This window comes from Ornithorhynchus anatinus, chromosome 18 (assembly GCF_004115215.2).
Source record: "Ornithorhynchus anatinus isolate Pmale09 chromosome 18, mOrnAna1.pri.v4, whole genome shotgun sequence".
Taxonomy (NCBI): Eukaryota; Metazoa; Chordata; class Mammalia; order Monotremata; family Ornithorhynchidae; genus Ornithorhynchus; species Ornithorhynchus anatinus.
In genome coordinates, this window is record NC_041745.1 from 531,955 (window position 1) to 547,014 (window position 15,060).

General features: G+C 47.0%; 1 protein-coding gene across 4 annotated transcripts in view; it reads right to left on the reverse strand.

Moving 5' to 3' along the window:
• C18H1orf185 (chromosome 18 C1orf185 homolog) overlaps positions 1-15,060 on the reverse strand; it is a 61,726-nt gene that overhangs the window by 19,542 nt on the left and 27,124 nt on the right. For 3 of the 4 annotated variants that reach the window (XM_029046435.2, XM_029046436.2, XM_029046438.1), the window contains 2 exons: positions 4,337-4,581; positions 3,816-3,894 (listed from right to left, as the gene is read on the reverse strand). In XM_029046435.2, coding sequence (XP_028902268.1) covers positions 3,816-3,894; positions 4,337-4,581 — 324 coding nt within the window. Of the gene's footprint in view, positions 1-3,815; positions 3,895-4,336; positions 4,582-9,532; positions 9,780-15,060 lie in introns of those variants that run through there. The other variant, XM_029046437.2, reaches the window with a different exon arrangement.

The following is a 15,060-nucleotide window of genomic DNA, read 5'->3' on the forward strand; positions in this document are numbered from 1 at the left end:
AGAAGTTAAGTGACTTGCCTACAGTCACGCAGCTGACAAGTGGCAAAGCCGGTATTCGAACCCGTGACCTCTGACTCCCAAGCCCATACTCTTTCCACTGAGCCATGCTGCTCTCCCAAGCACTGAGTACAGTGCACTGCACACAGTGAGAACTCAATAAATATGAATGACTGACTGACTGACTCCCGTAAGTGGGTGGCTGTATCCTGGGGACTCTTGAACAGGCTCAACCAGAGGAGAATTTTGAAGCAGCGTAGAGGGTACAGCACAGGCCTGGGAGTCAGAGGACCCGGGTTATAATTCTGGCTCTGCTGCTTGTCTGCTGTGGGACTGTGACCCTAGGCGGGTTCGCTTAACTTCTCTGTCCCTCAGTTACCTCGGTTACCTCATCTGTAAAATGGGGAGTAAGACCGTGAGCCCCATGTGGGACAGGTAGTGTGTCCAATCTGATCAGCTTGTATCTAACCCGGTGCTTAGTACAGTGCCTGCCACACAGTAAGTGCTTAACAAATTCCGTTAAAACAAAACAAAACACCGTTCTCCATAATGACCTTAACTGGGAAACACTGGCCGGTTTCCCAAGACAACAATTTGAGTTACTTCTTTAAGATCAGTATTTGAATCAAACGGATTCCAATCGACTCTTCATTTAAACAAAGTTCCTTGACTATTAAATTTGCTCTTCTATAATAAGAAGGAGATTGACTTACAGATGCTTGTATGATATTTATTTATATTGTCTGCCTCCCTTTTTAGATTGCAAGCTTGTTGTGGGAAGGGAACATGTCTGGTTTATTGTACTCTATCAAGTGCTTAGTACAGTGCTCTGCATATAGTAAGTCCTCGATAAATACCATCGATTGATTGTAAGCCCACAAGGGACTTAACAAAACAGACCTTAACTATATTTGTTTTTGTTCTATACTGTGGGGAAGAATTTGTCAGCGAATGTTGAACGGCAACCTTCTTCTTTTCTGTGTACCTTGCATCAGGCTAACATCTTTTGAATAGCTATGTGCACCTCCAAACTCCTCTCTCTGTTATGGTCTTCTTGTTCAATCTTCTTTAGAAATGCCACTTTGAAAACTGATGCAAGACCTTCTAGTTCCAAGATTTTAGATGGTGCTGGGGAAAACAGAGCTCCTTCGCTGTGTTGCAGGGACTGCCAAAGTTCCATGAACTCCTCGTTGGCCAACAAAATCTACATCACACCCCTGTCTAAATTAAGTGGCCTCACCATTTCAACAAGCTGTCTTTGGTTATAGACTCAGGGGTCTCTTCAACTCTTTAAAAACCTAAGCTCCCTCCACGATGTATTCACTGCTGCCTGCTTAGCCTCAGACCAGCTGGAGTGGAGGTGGGAGAGGAGGTGGGAGAGGGGGTAGGGAAGGGGACGGGTGGGATTTACTCAAGTCCTTGGCAAGAAGAAGAATCACAGGGCCTACATGTGGAGTAAGTTGCCGGCCCTGGGGTGGTTGTAGCGAGAGAGCTGGGGAGTGTGTTGGGACCCTGGAGCTGACCCTGCCCACATGGTAGATGCTCAATAAACCCGTCGATCAAATGATCGATTTTAGGAGAGACCAAACTACTCTACTTTCCCCATGAAAGAGTGGCTAGAACTGGGGACAGAGAAATCTTAAGTCTGGGAAGGGTAAAGCACTCTACAAAGTAACTCCACTGACATTTACCACCACTTCCCTTGCACTCTGACCGGAATCCAGAAATTTGGGTGGTCTGGGGCAGCCCTCTGGGAAACGCTGCAAGTTGGCTCAGGGCAAACCTTGTTATTTCATAAAGTGTACTGGCAGAAGCTGTTTTCAAACAATGGTCAGTTTGGTTAAAGTGTTTCCCAGGCAGTTCTCAATACAAGGGGTCCATGGGACGGGGGGAGGGAGAGGAGCCACAGGAAGAGTATGACTCAAGCCCTGTAGGTCATTTTAGTCAGTGCTCAAACAACTAACAAAGAGATGTAGGTTGGCCCTGAAGTACAACTTCCCCCCACTTCATCTGGTGCCCATTCTTGCCCCATGGCAGCCCTCCAGTGGACATTCACCAGGGAGGGGGCGGACACTGGGAAGAGCGTGTGGCTGAAGGCAGGGAGCTAATCTCTCCCCGCCCGCAGCATCCTGTCCTGGCAGCTGGACTCAACACGGGCATTCCCCACCACACACAACGGGGCACGAAGGAAGAGCTGAGGCTTATGTCTATATCTCTCATTTATTTTTTTCTATTAATGTCTGTCTCCCCCTCTAGAGTATAAGCTCATTGTGGGCAGGGAATGTGTCTGCTATTCGTACTCTCCCAAATGCTTAGTACAGTGCTCTGCCTCAGTAAGCGCCCAACAAATACGATTAACTGCCCGACTGACTCTTGAATCTTCAGCAACCTCATAGGACAGGAGATTATTGCCTGAAAATGGTTTTGTGATGAGGACGATCAAAAACGATGATGACTGGACCGGGTCCGATCTGATAAGCCTGTGACTACCCCAGCGTGTAGCATGGTGTGCAACAGATAGTGAGTGCTTAACAAATATCACAGTGCTGTTTATTCCTGATTTTCAAAACCAGAAACAAGCCCATTTATTTAAAATAATTCACATTTTTCTTGTTTGAGATGGAGGAAGGGCAGAAAACTATTTGAGTAAAGAACCATAGAAAAAGCTTTTCTACCTGCTGTTGAATTTCAGAAATTCCAAGTCAAATAGATCAGTTCAGAAATACAAGATCCAAGAAGTCTGGTCTGCCTTGCATAAACCCTGGAAGGTAAGAATGATGTACAAGATAGCAGTGGAACAGGGCCCTTTCAGATTGAGTTTTTCTATGACTCAAAAAAGTCTGAAAGAGAGTGCAACGTCTTTGAATTTCTCTAGCTTCTTGCATCTAAATGTTACAAAGTAACTGCTTACTTGTATTTATAAGTTAACCCAGTTTTTCATCAATCCAAGGTATTTATGGAATTCTTACTATGTGCAGAGTACTTCACTACTTGGGAGAGTACAATACAATGGAGTTAGCAGACACATTCCCTGCCCACAATGAGCTTACAGCTTTGAGGAGAAGACAGACATTACTAGAAATGTTATTTATAATCTATAATTTAAATATTTTATATCAGTGTTATGGGGTTGAGGATGGGGTAAATTTCAAATGCCCAAGGGTCACAAGGGCATGAACAATGCATCTTACTCAAACTTCTATTTCTTCTTAGATACCCTGATTTCTTGAACTTATATTGAAATATTAACAGTAAATCTCTGTTTCTCTCTCTTCTCACCCGCCCCCTGCCCCTGCCAAGATGAGGCTCTTTCACAGGCTATATTTGTAAGGCCAGGTGAAGGAGAGCTAATATTTTAAGCCTGAGATGAGTTCCAGTCTCCCAGTTGCACTATAACCGACCTATTAACTTCAAAGAAAGACCCAATTCTCTACTGAGGATCAAGAGACCTGTGAAAGATCCCTTTAGGACCTGATTTTTAAAACACATCTGTGCCACTGGAGGAAGCAACTGAGCGAGTAAGGAGAATGTTCTTTTTGGGAAACAATTAACACCCACCCTCCTTGATTTTTTTAAATTTTATTAGACTTCCAGGCAATAGCAAAAGCTCCTCAACCTTCATCACTCTTCCTGGGTGCTTTCTTCTCTGGGCTTTGGTGGGAATACCAAGTCATCTGTCCCCATCTTGACAAGGGCAAAGACAGACAACCCACCCGGCAACCCTGTGGGATTGGGTTACAAATTTTTTACATAGCAAAAAAAAAAAAAAAAGAGGTTGAGGGTGGAGAGAGGAAAAAACAGAAGATTGATCAACTCACCTACGGAGATCACAACAGTTTCATTATGCGCTGATCGTTTCTTTCTCTGGTTATGTGAGGACGCTTGAGGAGCAAACCTCTGAAAATATAACACAGTAATTGGTAATTTTTTTCCTATCGAGTCTGTAATCACTACTTCATTTTTTTACACTTTTTTTTTTTTTTACTAAGTTTCCATTTAGAAGAATACTGGAAAATCTATCACACTACACATGTTTATTAGAATGGGTTTGATCATTTGCCCCAAATGCCTGAAAACGTTATCTTTACTCAAGCCTGCTGAGACTGATGAATACTTAATGAAGGTAACAATTTTTATTGCTACAAAGGTAACTTTCAATAACTTTCAACTTGGAAAATAGTGCATGGCCATCTAAGACTAAAAGACTATGACGGTTTTCAGTTCTCCATCAAAGGGATTGTTAGTGCTTTCCTCCTCTGATAAAACTGCACTAATGTAACAGGTGGCTGTGAATTAAGTGCATATTAGATTTTGCCGGTGCTATCCTCACAGAACTTACTTTTATAACTTCAAATAGACTTCCTCCTGGCGAACTGCTCCCGACACTTGGAAAATGAAAGGCTTTGGCTTTAACTTCAGATACTTTAAGGATGCTGGGTTCATATATTTGTTTTCCTTTCAGTTTCAATGTTGCATAAATTTTTCTTCTAAATTTATTTACTATTCTTTCATGAAGTTTAGAAGATTCCACTATATAGGATGACCACAATTTCATTTTAAATTCTTTGCCTTTTGATGGTGTCCCTGTAATCAGAAATATACATCTTAACTTTTCCTCAACAGTTCTAAAATTATTGATTTCATTTTTCCCTTCATTAAAAAAATACAAATAAAATAATTAGTTCAAACTCTATTTTAGCCACTCTATTCAAGTAATCCTTGAGCTCCCATCACTTGTGGGCGTGTTCTCCATTATACCAAAAAAAAAAAAGGCAAAAAAAAAAAAAACCCTTATTTTCCATAACCCAGTTGCCCTTTGGGATTTCCATTGGTTTTTGTTGTATAGTGGCCAGGAAGGTTGGAGAAGTTATTTTCCCCATTTTAGTGAACTACCTGGCAGCTGCTTTTCTTGGTTGGCCCTTCCAACTGCTTCTTTCCATTTTTGTGCTTTTAAAAGATCATAAGCTTTTATAAATATGATGATATAAAGGCTTGAAATATAATTTTTCTGAAGTTTTCTTTTACTTTTTTTTCCCCTCACCTAGCTCCATCTTTGCGAATAATAATTTACTCAACAATGATTGCTGGATCGACTCCAATTTCTACAGCTTTTATTCACTTTGCTTTGTTTCCCTATTTTGAAACTCACTTGAATGGCCATTTGTAGGACAGGATTTGGAATTCTACCGATGAGGCCATATTTCTGCTTCAGTAGCTCTCTGTGGGCAGGGAACGTGTTTACAAACGCTATTAAACTGTAGTCTCCCAAGTTCTTAGGACCATCCTCTGCTCGCGGTAAGCATTCAATAAACCCGATTGATTGACTGATTAAGGTACCCGGTGTTTCCGCACCTCGGGGTGGTGGGGCCGGGGCAGGGTTGGGAGTGCTCCTCGGGGAAATCTGGACTTATCGGCAATTGGCCATTGCCTCTATTTCAGGAAGCTGTTGCGGAGGGCCGGGCCCACCTCAATATCATCTTTCTCGCTGCCGATCTCTCGCCCACATCCTGCCTCTTGGCCTGGAAAGCCCTCCTTCCTCATATCCGACAATCACTCTCCTTGCCTTCAAAGCTTTATCGAGGCACAACTCCTCCAAGAGGCCTTCCCTGACTAAGCCCTCCTTTTCTCTTCTCCCTCTCCCTTCTGCGTCATCCTGACACGCTCCCTTTATTCATCCCCTCTTCCAACCCCGCAGCACTTATGTACGTAGCTGTAATTTATTTATAGTAACGTCTGTCTCCTCCCCCTAGATTGTCAGCTTGATGTGGGCTGGGATTGGGTGTGTTTTTTGTTCTACTGTACTCTCCCAAGCCCTTGGCACAGTGCTCTGCGAACAGTAAGTGCTCAATGACTACAACTACATGAATGAATGAACGAACATCTGAGAGATTCAAGACTTCAGAGGTGGTTCTGACCGTTTCTGAAGTCTAGGGTGACCCTTGGATCCCCTACCCCAGAGGGCCAGTTCACAGTGGACTCCTCCTCGGCCTTCCCAAGCCCGAGGAGGACCTGCGGTAGCAGGGAACTCCGGAGCTGCCCCAGGACTTGGAGAGTTCAGCCGGGTGACCGTCCTGGGCTGTGGCGGCGCAGCCGACTTGGGACTGCCCTGCCGCCTGGCCCAGGCCCCTCCGCACCCACCCGGATATTCAGAGTCTGCAGCGGCACGTAATGAGACGTCCCAGAGGGGACTTGATTACCGTGTTTAGGGTTACGGAGGGAGGGGCTCCATTCCCGGGAGCCACTGAAGAAGAAAAATTTCAGATCCAGAGAGTTCAACAAGCCTCCGGGAAGACCTTCTGGCATAGAAAGGGTCTCAAGCCCTGGAGCAAGCTGCCAACAGACACTGTAGAGTCTCTATCTCCAGAGATCTTCAACAAATAGAGAGCACGCTGCCTGGGTGGTTTAGCCCTTCCCTGAGTTGCTTCTTTTTTGTTTTACGGTACTTGTTAACTGCTTACTATGTGCCAGGCAGTTCAAGTGCCGAAGTTCACAGTTCAAACTATGGGGGCAATGCCCTTTGGGGTCTCCCCACTCTTCCCCCATCCCAAGTTGGCCCTTATGAGTGCTTGTCCTTATCAGGAAAAGTGAATCCATCTCACTGGTTCCCAGGCCCCGCACCAGAGAGGATGAAGACAGAACAGTGGAAGGAGGGAGTGAGTGCGCTCTCCAGCTGTGGAAAAATCTACCTCCAGTTTGCCTTGGTTTTCCTATCACTCCTCCTCCAGCAGGCTAGCCTTTGCCGGGGGATGTTAATTCTTTACAAACTTCTCATGAAGGAGCTATTTTGAATAACCAACCACCTCGCTGTGTTCTTCCAATAGATGGTCCTCTTGGTCAGTCAACAGCATATATTGAACACCTACTGTATAAAGAGCACTGTCCTAGACGTTGCACTTAAATTCCTAATTTTACCATATACGTCAAATAAATTTGATATTTCAAAACCCAAGAACTTGGCTTCGATTACATAGAAAACAAAACTGCCTCATCATTCATTGGGTACTTACTGTGTGCAGAGTACAGTACTAGTCATTTGCGAGCATACGATAAAAGTCAAAGACATGATTCCTGCCCTTGAGGAACTTAAGCCTAACGGGGAAAAGTGGGCAGACACAAATAGAAAACATACAATGGGAACTGGAGGAAAATCAGTCTGGGAGCCCTTTGTGGAGCAAGCACTATGTCCAACTTGATTAATTTATATCTTCCCTAGCACTTAGAACAGTGAGTGACTCACAGTAAGCACTTAACAAATATCCTAAAACAAAGGGAAGCAGTGTAGCCTAATGGAAGGAGCATGACTTTGGGAGTCAAAGGACCTGGGTTCTAATCCCAGCTCTACCACTTGTCTGCTGTAAGACCTCGGGCAAGTGACAACTTCTCTGCACCTGTTACCTCATCTGTAAAATGGGGATTAAGACTGTGAGCCCCATGTAGGACAGGGACTGTCCTACCTGATTATTGTGTATCTACTCAATGCTTAGTACAATGCCTGGCACTTAGTAAGTGTTTAACAAATACCATAAAAGAAAACCCAAAACGGTAACAAAAGTAGTCCAAAAATGAATAAATTCATTAATATGAAGATGAAGTCACCAGGGAGGAGAGGAATAGCGAGGGATGCCTGATCTGATAATCTTGCAATCCACCTGAAATTTAGTACAGTGCTTGGCACAAAGTGTTTAATTACTAAATTCTGTTATATATATTTCAGAATCATAACAGTAACACTTACTGGAGTCGACTGGGAGCAGGCTAGGGCAGCAATTTAGTCAATTAATCAATGGCATTTATTGAGTGCTTATTATGTACAGAGCACTGTAGTAAGCAACTGAGAAAGCACAATTAGTGAGCAGAATTTAGTGAGCTCAAAACTGACTTGATACCTTCCCTAATATTTCCACAGTTAAATAAGGGTGTTGAGAAGCAGCATCGCCTATTGGATAGAGCATGGGTATGGGAGTCAGAAGGACCTGGGTTCTAATCCCTGCTCCACCACTTGTCTTGGGTGTGACCTTGGTCTAGTCACTTCACTTCTCTGGGCCTCAGTTACCTCATCTGTAAAATGTGGTCTGCGACGGAGAGCCCCACGTGAGACAGGGACTGTGTCCAACCTAAATAGCTTGCATCTACCCCAGCGCTTAGTACAGCACCTGGCACATGGTATGCCTTTAGCAAATACCATTTTTTTAAAAAAGTCTATAAAAAGACAGGACTTTCTGGATCTAAATTCCAATGCATTCAAATCATTTAGTTATATTCATTCAATCGTATTTATTGAGCGCTGTGTGCAGAGCACTGTACTAAGCACTTAGGAGACTACAATATAGCAATAACAGACACATCCCCTGCCCATAAACGAGTTTGCAGTCTAGAAGGGGAGACAGATATTAATATAAATATAAAATTAAAATTATGAAATCTAAATTTCATTTCCATGGAACCGAAAGACTCCTTTCTTCCCTGACAGAATGTTACAGGCCGAGGAGAAAATTTTCAATAATATTGTAGAGTTGTTTTTGTATTTTTTTTCCCATTACTGTCCCTAAGCTTGAGGGGAATCCACTCAAAACTTTCCAAACAGCTGAGCAATGGGGGTGTCCCTGTGGCCCAGGGCCAGCTTGGGGGTCAGTGGAGAGAGAGTGAGGGGAAGAAATGTGCCCTGCCTGGGCATCGCTTATTCATTCATTCAATCGTATTTACTGAGCGCTTTCATTCATTCATTCAATAGCATTTATTGAGCGCTTACCACGTGCAGAGCACTGTACTAAGCGCTTGGAATGGACAATTCGGCAACAGATAGAGACAATCCCTGCCCAATGACGGGCTTACAGTCTAAAGAGGGGAGACAGCAAAGCAAAACAGAACAAAACAAAGCAAGACAACATCATCAAGATAAATAGGATCAAGGAGATATACATCTCGTTAACAAAATAAATAGCTTACTCTGTGCAGAGCACTGTACTAAGTGCCTGGGAGAGGACAATAAAACGATCAACAGCCACATTCCTTACCAACGGCTGCTAATAGTCGGGGGTGGGGAATTAAAATTAATAATTATGGTATTTGTTAAGCACTTACTATGTGCCAGGGACTGTTCTAAGCACGGGGGTAGATATGAGAAGCAGCGTGGCTCAGTGGAAAGAGCCCGGGCTTGGGAGTCAGAGGTCATGGGTTCGATTCCCAGATCTGCCAGCTGTGCAGCTGTGTGACCTTGGGCAAGTCACTTTACTTCTCCGTGCCTCAGTTCCCTCATCTGTAAAATGGGGACCAAGACCGTGAGCCCCACTGGGACAACCTGACCACTCTGCATCCCCCCCCCCAGCGCTTAGAACAGTGCTCTGCCCATAGTAAGTGCTTAAACAAATACCATTAAGAGAAGCATTGTGGGGGACAACCTGCTGACCTTGCTCCCCCCCCCCCCCATGCTTAGAACAGTGCTTGGCACATAGTCAGCGCTGAACAAATACCATCATTATGATTTACCCCCGAGGGGAAGACAGACATTCGTCTAAAGGAGTGGATTGCACCGGACCTGCGGAGGGCGGCTGGGGCCATGGGCCGGGTGGGGGCGGCCCCAGGGCTGCGGCCTCGAGGGTGAGCAGGAGGAGAGGCAGGTTGGCTGCTCCCAGCATGCCCCGGGGCAGGGGGCAGGACAAGAGGCCGGCTAGGCCAAGGGCCAGGGCGCCGGCCGGGCCGCCGGGCCGCGGCCCTTGAGGTGACGCCGACGGGAGACCACCGGCCTTCCCTCCCCGCCGCGGCCTCCTCCCAACCGCCGCACCACGCGCCGGCGGCGAGAACGGCCCCGCGCCCTCCTGCCACCCCCCCCACCCCGGGCCTGCACCAACTGCGCACGCGCCTCGCGCCTCGCCCGTCTCTCTGGGGTCCGGGACCACTGCGCACGCGCCTCGCGCCTCGCCCGTCTCCCTCTGGCGCCCCGGACCATTGCGCACGCGCCTCGCGCCTCGCCCGTCTCTCTAGGGTCCGGGACCACTGCGCACGCGCCTCGCGCCTCGCCCTTCTCCCTCGGGCTCCCCGGACCACTGCGCACGCGCTTCGTGCCTCGCCCGTCTCTCTAGGGTCCGGCACCACTGCGCACGCGCCTCGCCCGTCTCTCTAGGGTCCGGGACCACTGCGCACGCGCCTCGCCCGTCTCTCTAGGGTCCGGGACCACTGCGCACGCGCCTCGCGCCTCGCCCGTCTCCCTCTGGCGACCCGGACCGCTGCGCACGCGCCTCACGCCTCGCCCGTCTCTCGAGGGTCCGGAACCGCTGCGCACGCGCCTCGCGCCTCGCCCGTCTCCCTCTGGCGCCCCGGACCATTGCGCACGCGCCTCGCGCCTCACCCGTCTCCCTCTGGCGCCCCGGGCCACTGCGCACGCGCCTCACGCCTCGCCCGTCTCTCTAGGGTCCGGGCCACTGCGCATGCGCCTCGCGCCTCGCCCGTCTCCCTCTGGCGCCCGGGACCACTGCGCACGCGCCACACCCTCCTTTCTTTGGGGTCTGGCACAATCGCACAGAGGCCTCCTACCTCGTGATTCATTCATTCAGTCGTATTTATTGAGAGCTTACTGTGTGCACAGCACTGTGCTGATCACTTGGAATGTACAGTTCAGCAATAGAGACAATCCCTGCCCAAAAGGGGGAGACAGCAAAAAAAGTAGTCAGAAATCAATATCATCAAAATAGATAAATAGAATCATAGCATATGCACATCATTAATAAGATAGAGTAATAAATAATATTTACAAATATACACAAGTGCTGTGGGAAGGGAGTAGAGCAGAGGGAGGGTGTACTTGTACATCGCCTTGATTCTATTTAGTTGCCATTGTTTTTACGAGATGTTCTTCCCCTCGACTCTATTTATTGCCATTGTTCTTGTCTGTCCATCCCCCCCGATTAGACCGTAAGCCCGTCAAACGGCAGGGACTGTCTCTATCTGTTGCCGACTTGTTCATCCCAAGCGCTTAGTACAGTGCTCTGCACATAGTAAGCGCTCAATAAATACTATTGAATGAATGAATGCTTAGTACAGTGCTCTGCACACAGTAAGATCTCAATAAATACGATTGAATGAATGAATGATTAGGGGGATTGGGGAGGGGCAGAGGGAAAGGGAGGGTACAGCACAGCTTCCCATCTGGGGTCCAGGAAAGCCCTGCACAAGCCTCTCGCCTTGTGTTCTTCCCTCTGGGTGGAGGCACCGTGCCTCATGCTTCTCACTTTGGTTCCGGGGCAACTGCGCATGTTCCTTCCGCCTGGCGCGTCTCCCCCGCGAGTCCGCCTTTTCGCTGCGGGTCCAAAATGCCTCGTGGACGATTCGCACTCTGGGGGCCAAAGACTGCACATGCACAACCCACCTCATGCCTCTCACTGGAGGGCCAAAGCCACCACGCATGCGCCTCCGGCCTAGCACTCCGGTCCTGGGCCTAGTTGGGGCACCAAGATGGCCTCCATGGCCACGTGGCTCTTGAGGCGTTTGGACCTGGCCCGCAGCGACGCCAGGGGAAATCACCCTTGTTCACACATAAACATATACCCCACACCCCATTCTCCATCCCTGCGTAGGGGAAGGGGGGACTGTGAGGTCTGTGGAGAAACCCTCCCAGTCCCAGTATGTGTCACAATAATCTCAATCAATCAATGGTATTTATTGGACGTGTACTGTGTGCAGGGCACTACATTCATTCATTCATCCATCCATCCAGTCATATTTATCAAGCGCTTACTGTGTGCAGGGTACTGTACTCGGTGCTTGTAAGAATACAAAGTGGAATACAATAAACAATAATAATAAACAATAAATAATATGATATGAAAGTAGAATACAATAAACAGTGACATTCCCTGCCCACTATGAGCTTATAGTATGGGGATGGGGGGGAGACACATCAATACAGATAAAATTACAGATATGGATGTAAGTGCTGTAGGGTTGGGAGGTGGGAAGAACAGAGGGAGGAAGTCAGGGTGATGCAGAAGGGAGTGGGAGATGAGGAAAAATGGGGCTTAATCTGGGAAGGCCTCTTGGAAGAGATGGGCCTTCAATAAGGCTTCGAAGGCGGAGAGAGTCATTGTCTGTCGGATATGAGGAGGGAGAGCGTTTCAGGACAGAGGCAGGATGTGGGCAAGGGGTCGGCGGCGAGACGGGCGAGATGGAGGCACAGTGAGAAGATTAGCGCTAGAGGAGGGAAGTGTGCGGGCTGGGTTGTAGAAGGAGAGAAGGGAGGTGAGATAGGAGGGGGCAAGGTGATGGAGTGCTTTAAAGGACTGTAGAAGCCCTTGGGAAGATACAATGCAACAGAGCTGGTAGACACATTCCCTGCCTGAAGAGGGGGAGACAGTACAAATAAATGCAATACATAATTTATAGGCATGTACATAGTGCTGTGGGGCTGAGGGTGAGGTGAATACCAAATACCCAAAGGTCACAGATTCAAGTGAGTGATCCAAGATCCACCGATCCAAGCCGTGACTGTTTGGCAGTTCAGAGGATGAGGTGTTAAGTTTCCAAGTTTCCACAGCGTGAGTACTTGTCCTAAGAGTGAAAGAAGCAACCTCATTCTTTACATCTGTTGCTTGCCCCCAAGTGCCTGATACAGCTCTCTGAGTTCAGTGGGCACACAGTACAGTGCTCTGCCCACAGCGGGTGCCCAGTACAGTACTCTGCCCACAGCAGGTGCCCAATACACTGCTCGGCCCACAGCAGGTGCCCAGAACAGAGTTCTGTGCAGATTGGCCTGTGTAAAATCATTCATTCGTTCATTCAATCATATTTATTGAGTGCTTACTGTGTGCAGAGCACTGTCCTAAGGACTTGGAATGTACAATTTGGCAATAGAGACAATCCCTGCTCAACAGTGGGGTCACAGTCTAAAAGGGGGAGACAGACAGCAGAGCAAAACAAGTAGTCAGGCTCAATACCATCAAAATAGATAAACAGAATCATAGATGTATACACATTATTAATAAGATAGAGTAATAAATAATATATACAAATATACCCAAGTGCTGTGGGGAGGGGAAGGGGGTAGGGCAGAGGAAGGGAATAGGTGGAATGGGGAGGGGAGGAGGGGCAGAGGGAAAGAGAGGGCTCAGTCTGGGAAAGCCTCCTGGAGGAGGTGAGCTGTCAGTAGGAATTTGAAGAGGGGAAGAGAGTTAGTTTGGCAGATGTGAGAAGGAAGGGTATTCCAGGTCAGCGGTAGGACGTGGGCCGGGGGTCGATGGCGGGACAGGCTAGAACGAGGCACAGTGAGGTTTAGTAGCAGAGGAGCGGAGTGTTCGGGGTGGGCTGTAGAAGGAGAAAAGGGAGGTGAGGTAGGAGGGGACCAGGTGATGGAGAGCTCTGAAGCCAAGAGTGAGGAGTTTTTGCTTCATGCGAACGTCGATAACGAGAAGCTTACAGTCTAATGGAATCCTGATTCCTGCCTTCGGGGAGTTTACATCTAGCAGAAGAGTTTACAGAATGGAAGAAATTATTCACTGAAGCTGAAAATAATAATAATAATGGTATTTGTTAAGCGCTTACTATGCACGAAGCACTATTCTAAGTGCTGGGGTAGATACAAGGTCATCAGGTTGTCCCACATAAGACTCGCAGTCTTAATCCCCATTTTACAGATGAGGTCACTGAAGCACGGAGAAGTTAAGTGGCTTGCCCAAGGACACATAACAAAGTGGCGAAGCCTGAATTAGAACCTACATCCTCTGACTCCCCAACCCGTGCTCTTTCCATTAAGCCATTCTGCTAATCAGCAGAAAAGGCTTCTTTATTCATTCATTCAGTGGTATTTATTGAACACTTACTGTGTGCAGAGCACTGTACTAAGCACTTGGAAAGTCCACTTCAGCAACACAGACAATCCCTGTACGCAAAGGGCTCACAATCTAGAAGGGGGGAGGCAGACATCAAAACAAGTAAACAGGCATCAGTAGCATCATTATCAATAAGTAGAATTATAGATATATACACATCATTAATAAAAATAAATCGAATTATAATGATAAATGTGTACATATATACACAAGTGCTCCGGGGTGGGAGAGGGGTAGAGCAAAAGGAGTTCTATAAACACCTGCAAAGACAGCGTGGCCTAGTGGAAGGAGCACAGGGCTGGGAATCAGGGGAACTAGATTCTAGTCCTAGCTGCTCCACTTACCTGCTATAACTTGTAGACTGTAAGATTGATGTGGGCAGGCAATGGGTCTAACCAGCTCTGTTCTACTGGACTCTCCCAAGTGCTTAGTACAGTGCTTTGCCCACAGAAAGCGCTCAGTAAGTACGACTGATTGATTTCCCTATGACCTTGGGCAAGCCATTTAACTTCTCTGTGCCTTAGTTTCCTCCTCTGCAAAATGGGAATAACTATCTTTGCTCTCCTTCTCCCTTAGAGTGAGAGCTTCATGTGGGAGAGAGACTTTATCTGACCTGGTTATGTTGTATGTCCCCCAGTGCTTAGAATAGTGCTTGGTACATAATAATGTTGGTATTTGTTAAGCGCTTACTATGTGCAGAGCACTGTTCTAAGCGCTGGGGGAGATACAGGGTCATCAGATTGTCCCACGTGAGGCTCACAGTCTTCATCCCCATTGTGCAGATGAGGGAACTGAGACACAGAGAAGTGAAGCGACATGCCCACAGTCACCCAGCTGACAAGTGGCAGAGCTGCGATTCGAACCCATGACCTCTGACTCCCAAGCCCGGGATCTTTCCACTGAGCCACGCTGCTTCTCATAGTAAGCATTTTACAAATACCATGCTTATTATTATTATAGTATAAATCTTTAAATGCGGTAATGTTTTGCTTTGAATTCCTTTAACCAATAGTAAGTCATACTTTAGTGATGTTTAATATTACCACAGATAGCACAGAAAAACCCTGCGTATTATTTTTCCAGAGGTTTTGGAAAACAATCCTAATTTATAACAAAAATCTCTGGGGAAATGTACCCCATGATACAGTTGCATTTTCAAGGAGAGCTCATTTCGTCTTCTCCCACTCCCTTCTGTGTCACCCTTCACCCTTCACCCTTCTGGGTTCCCTTCACTCTTCAACTCATG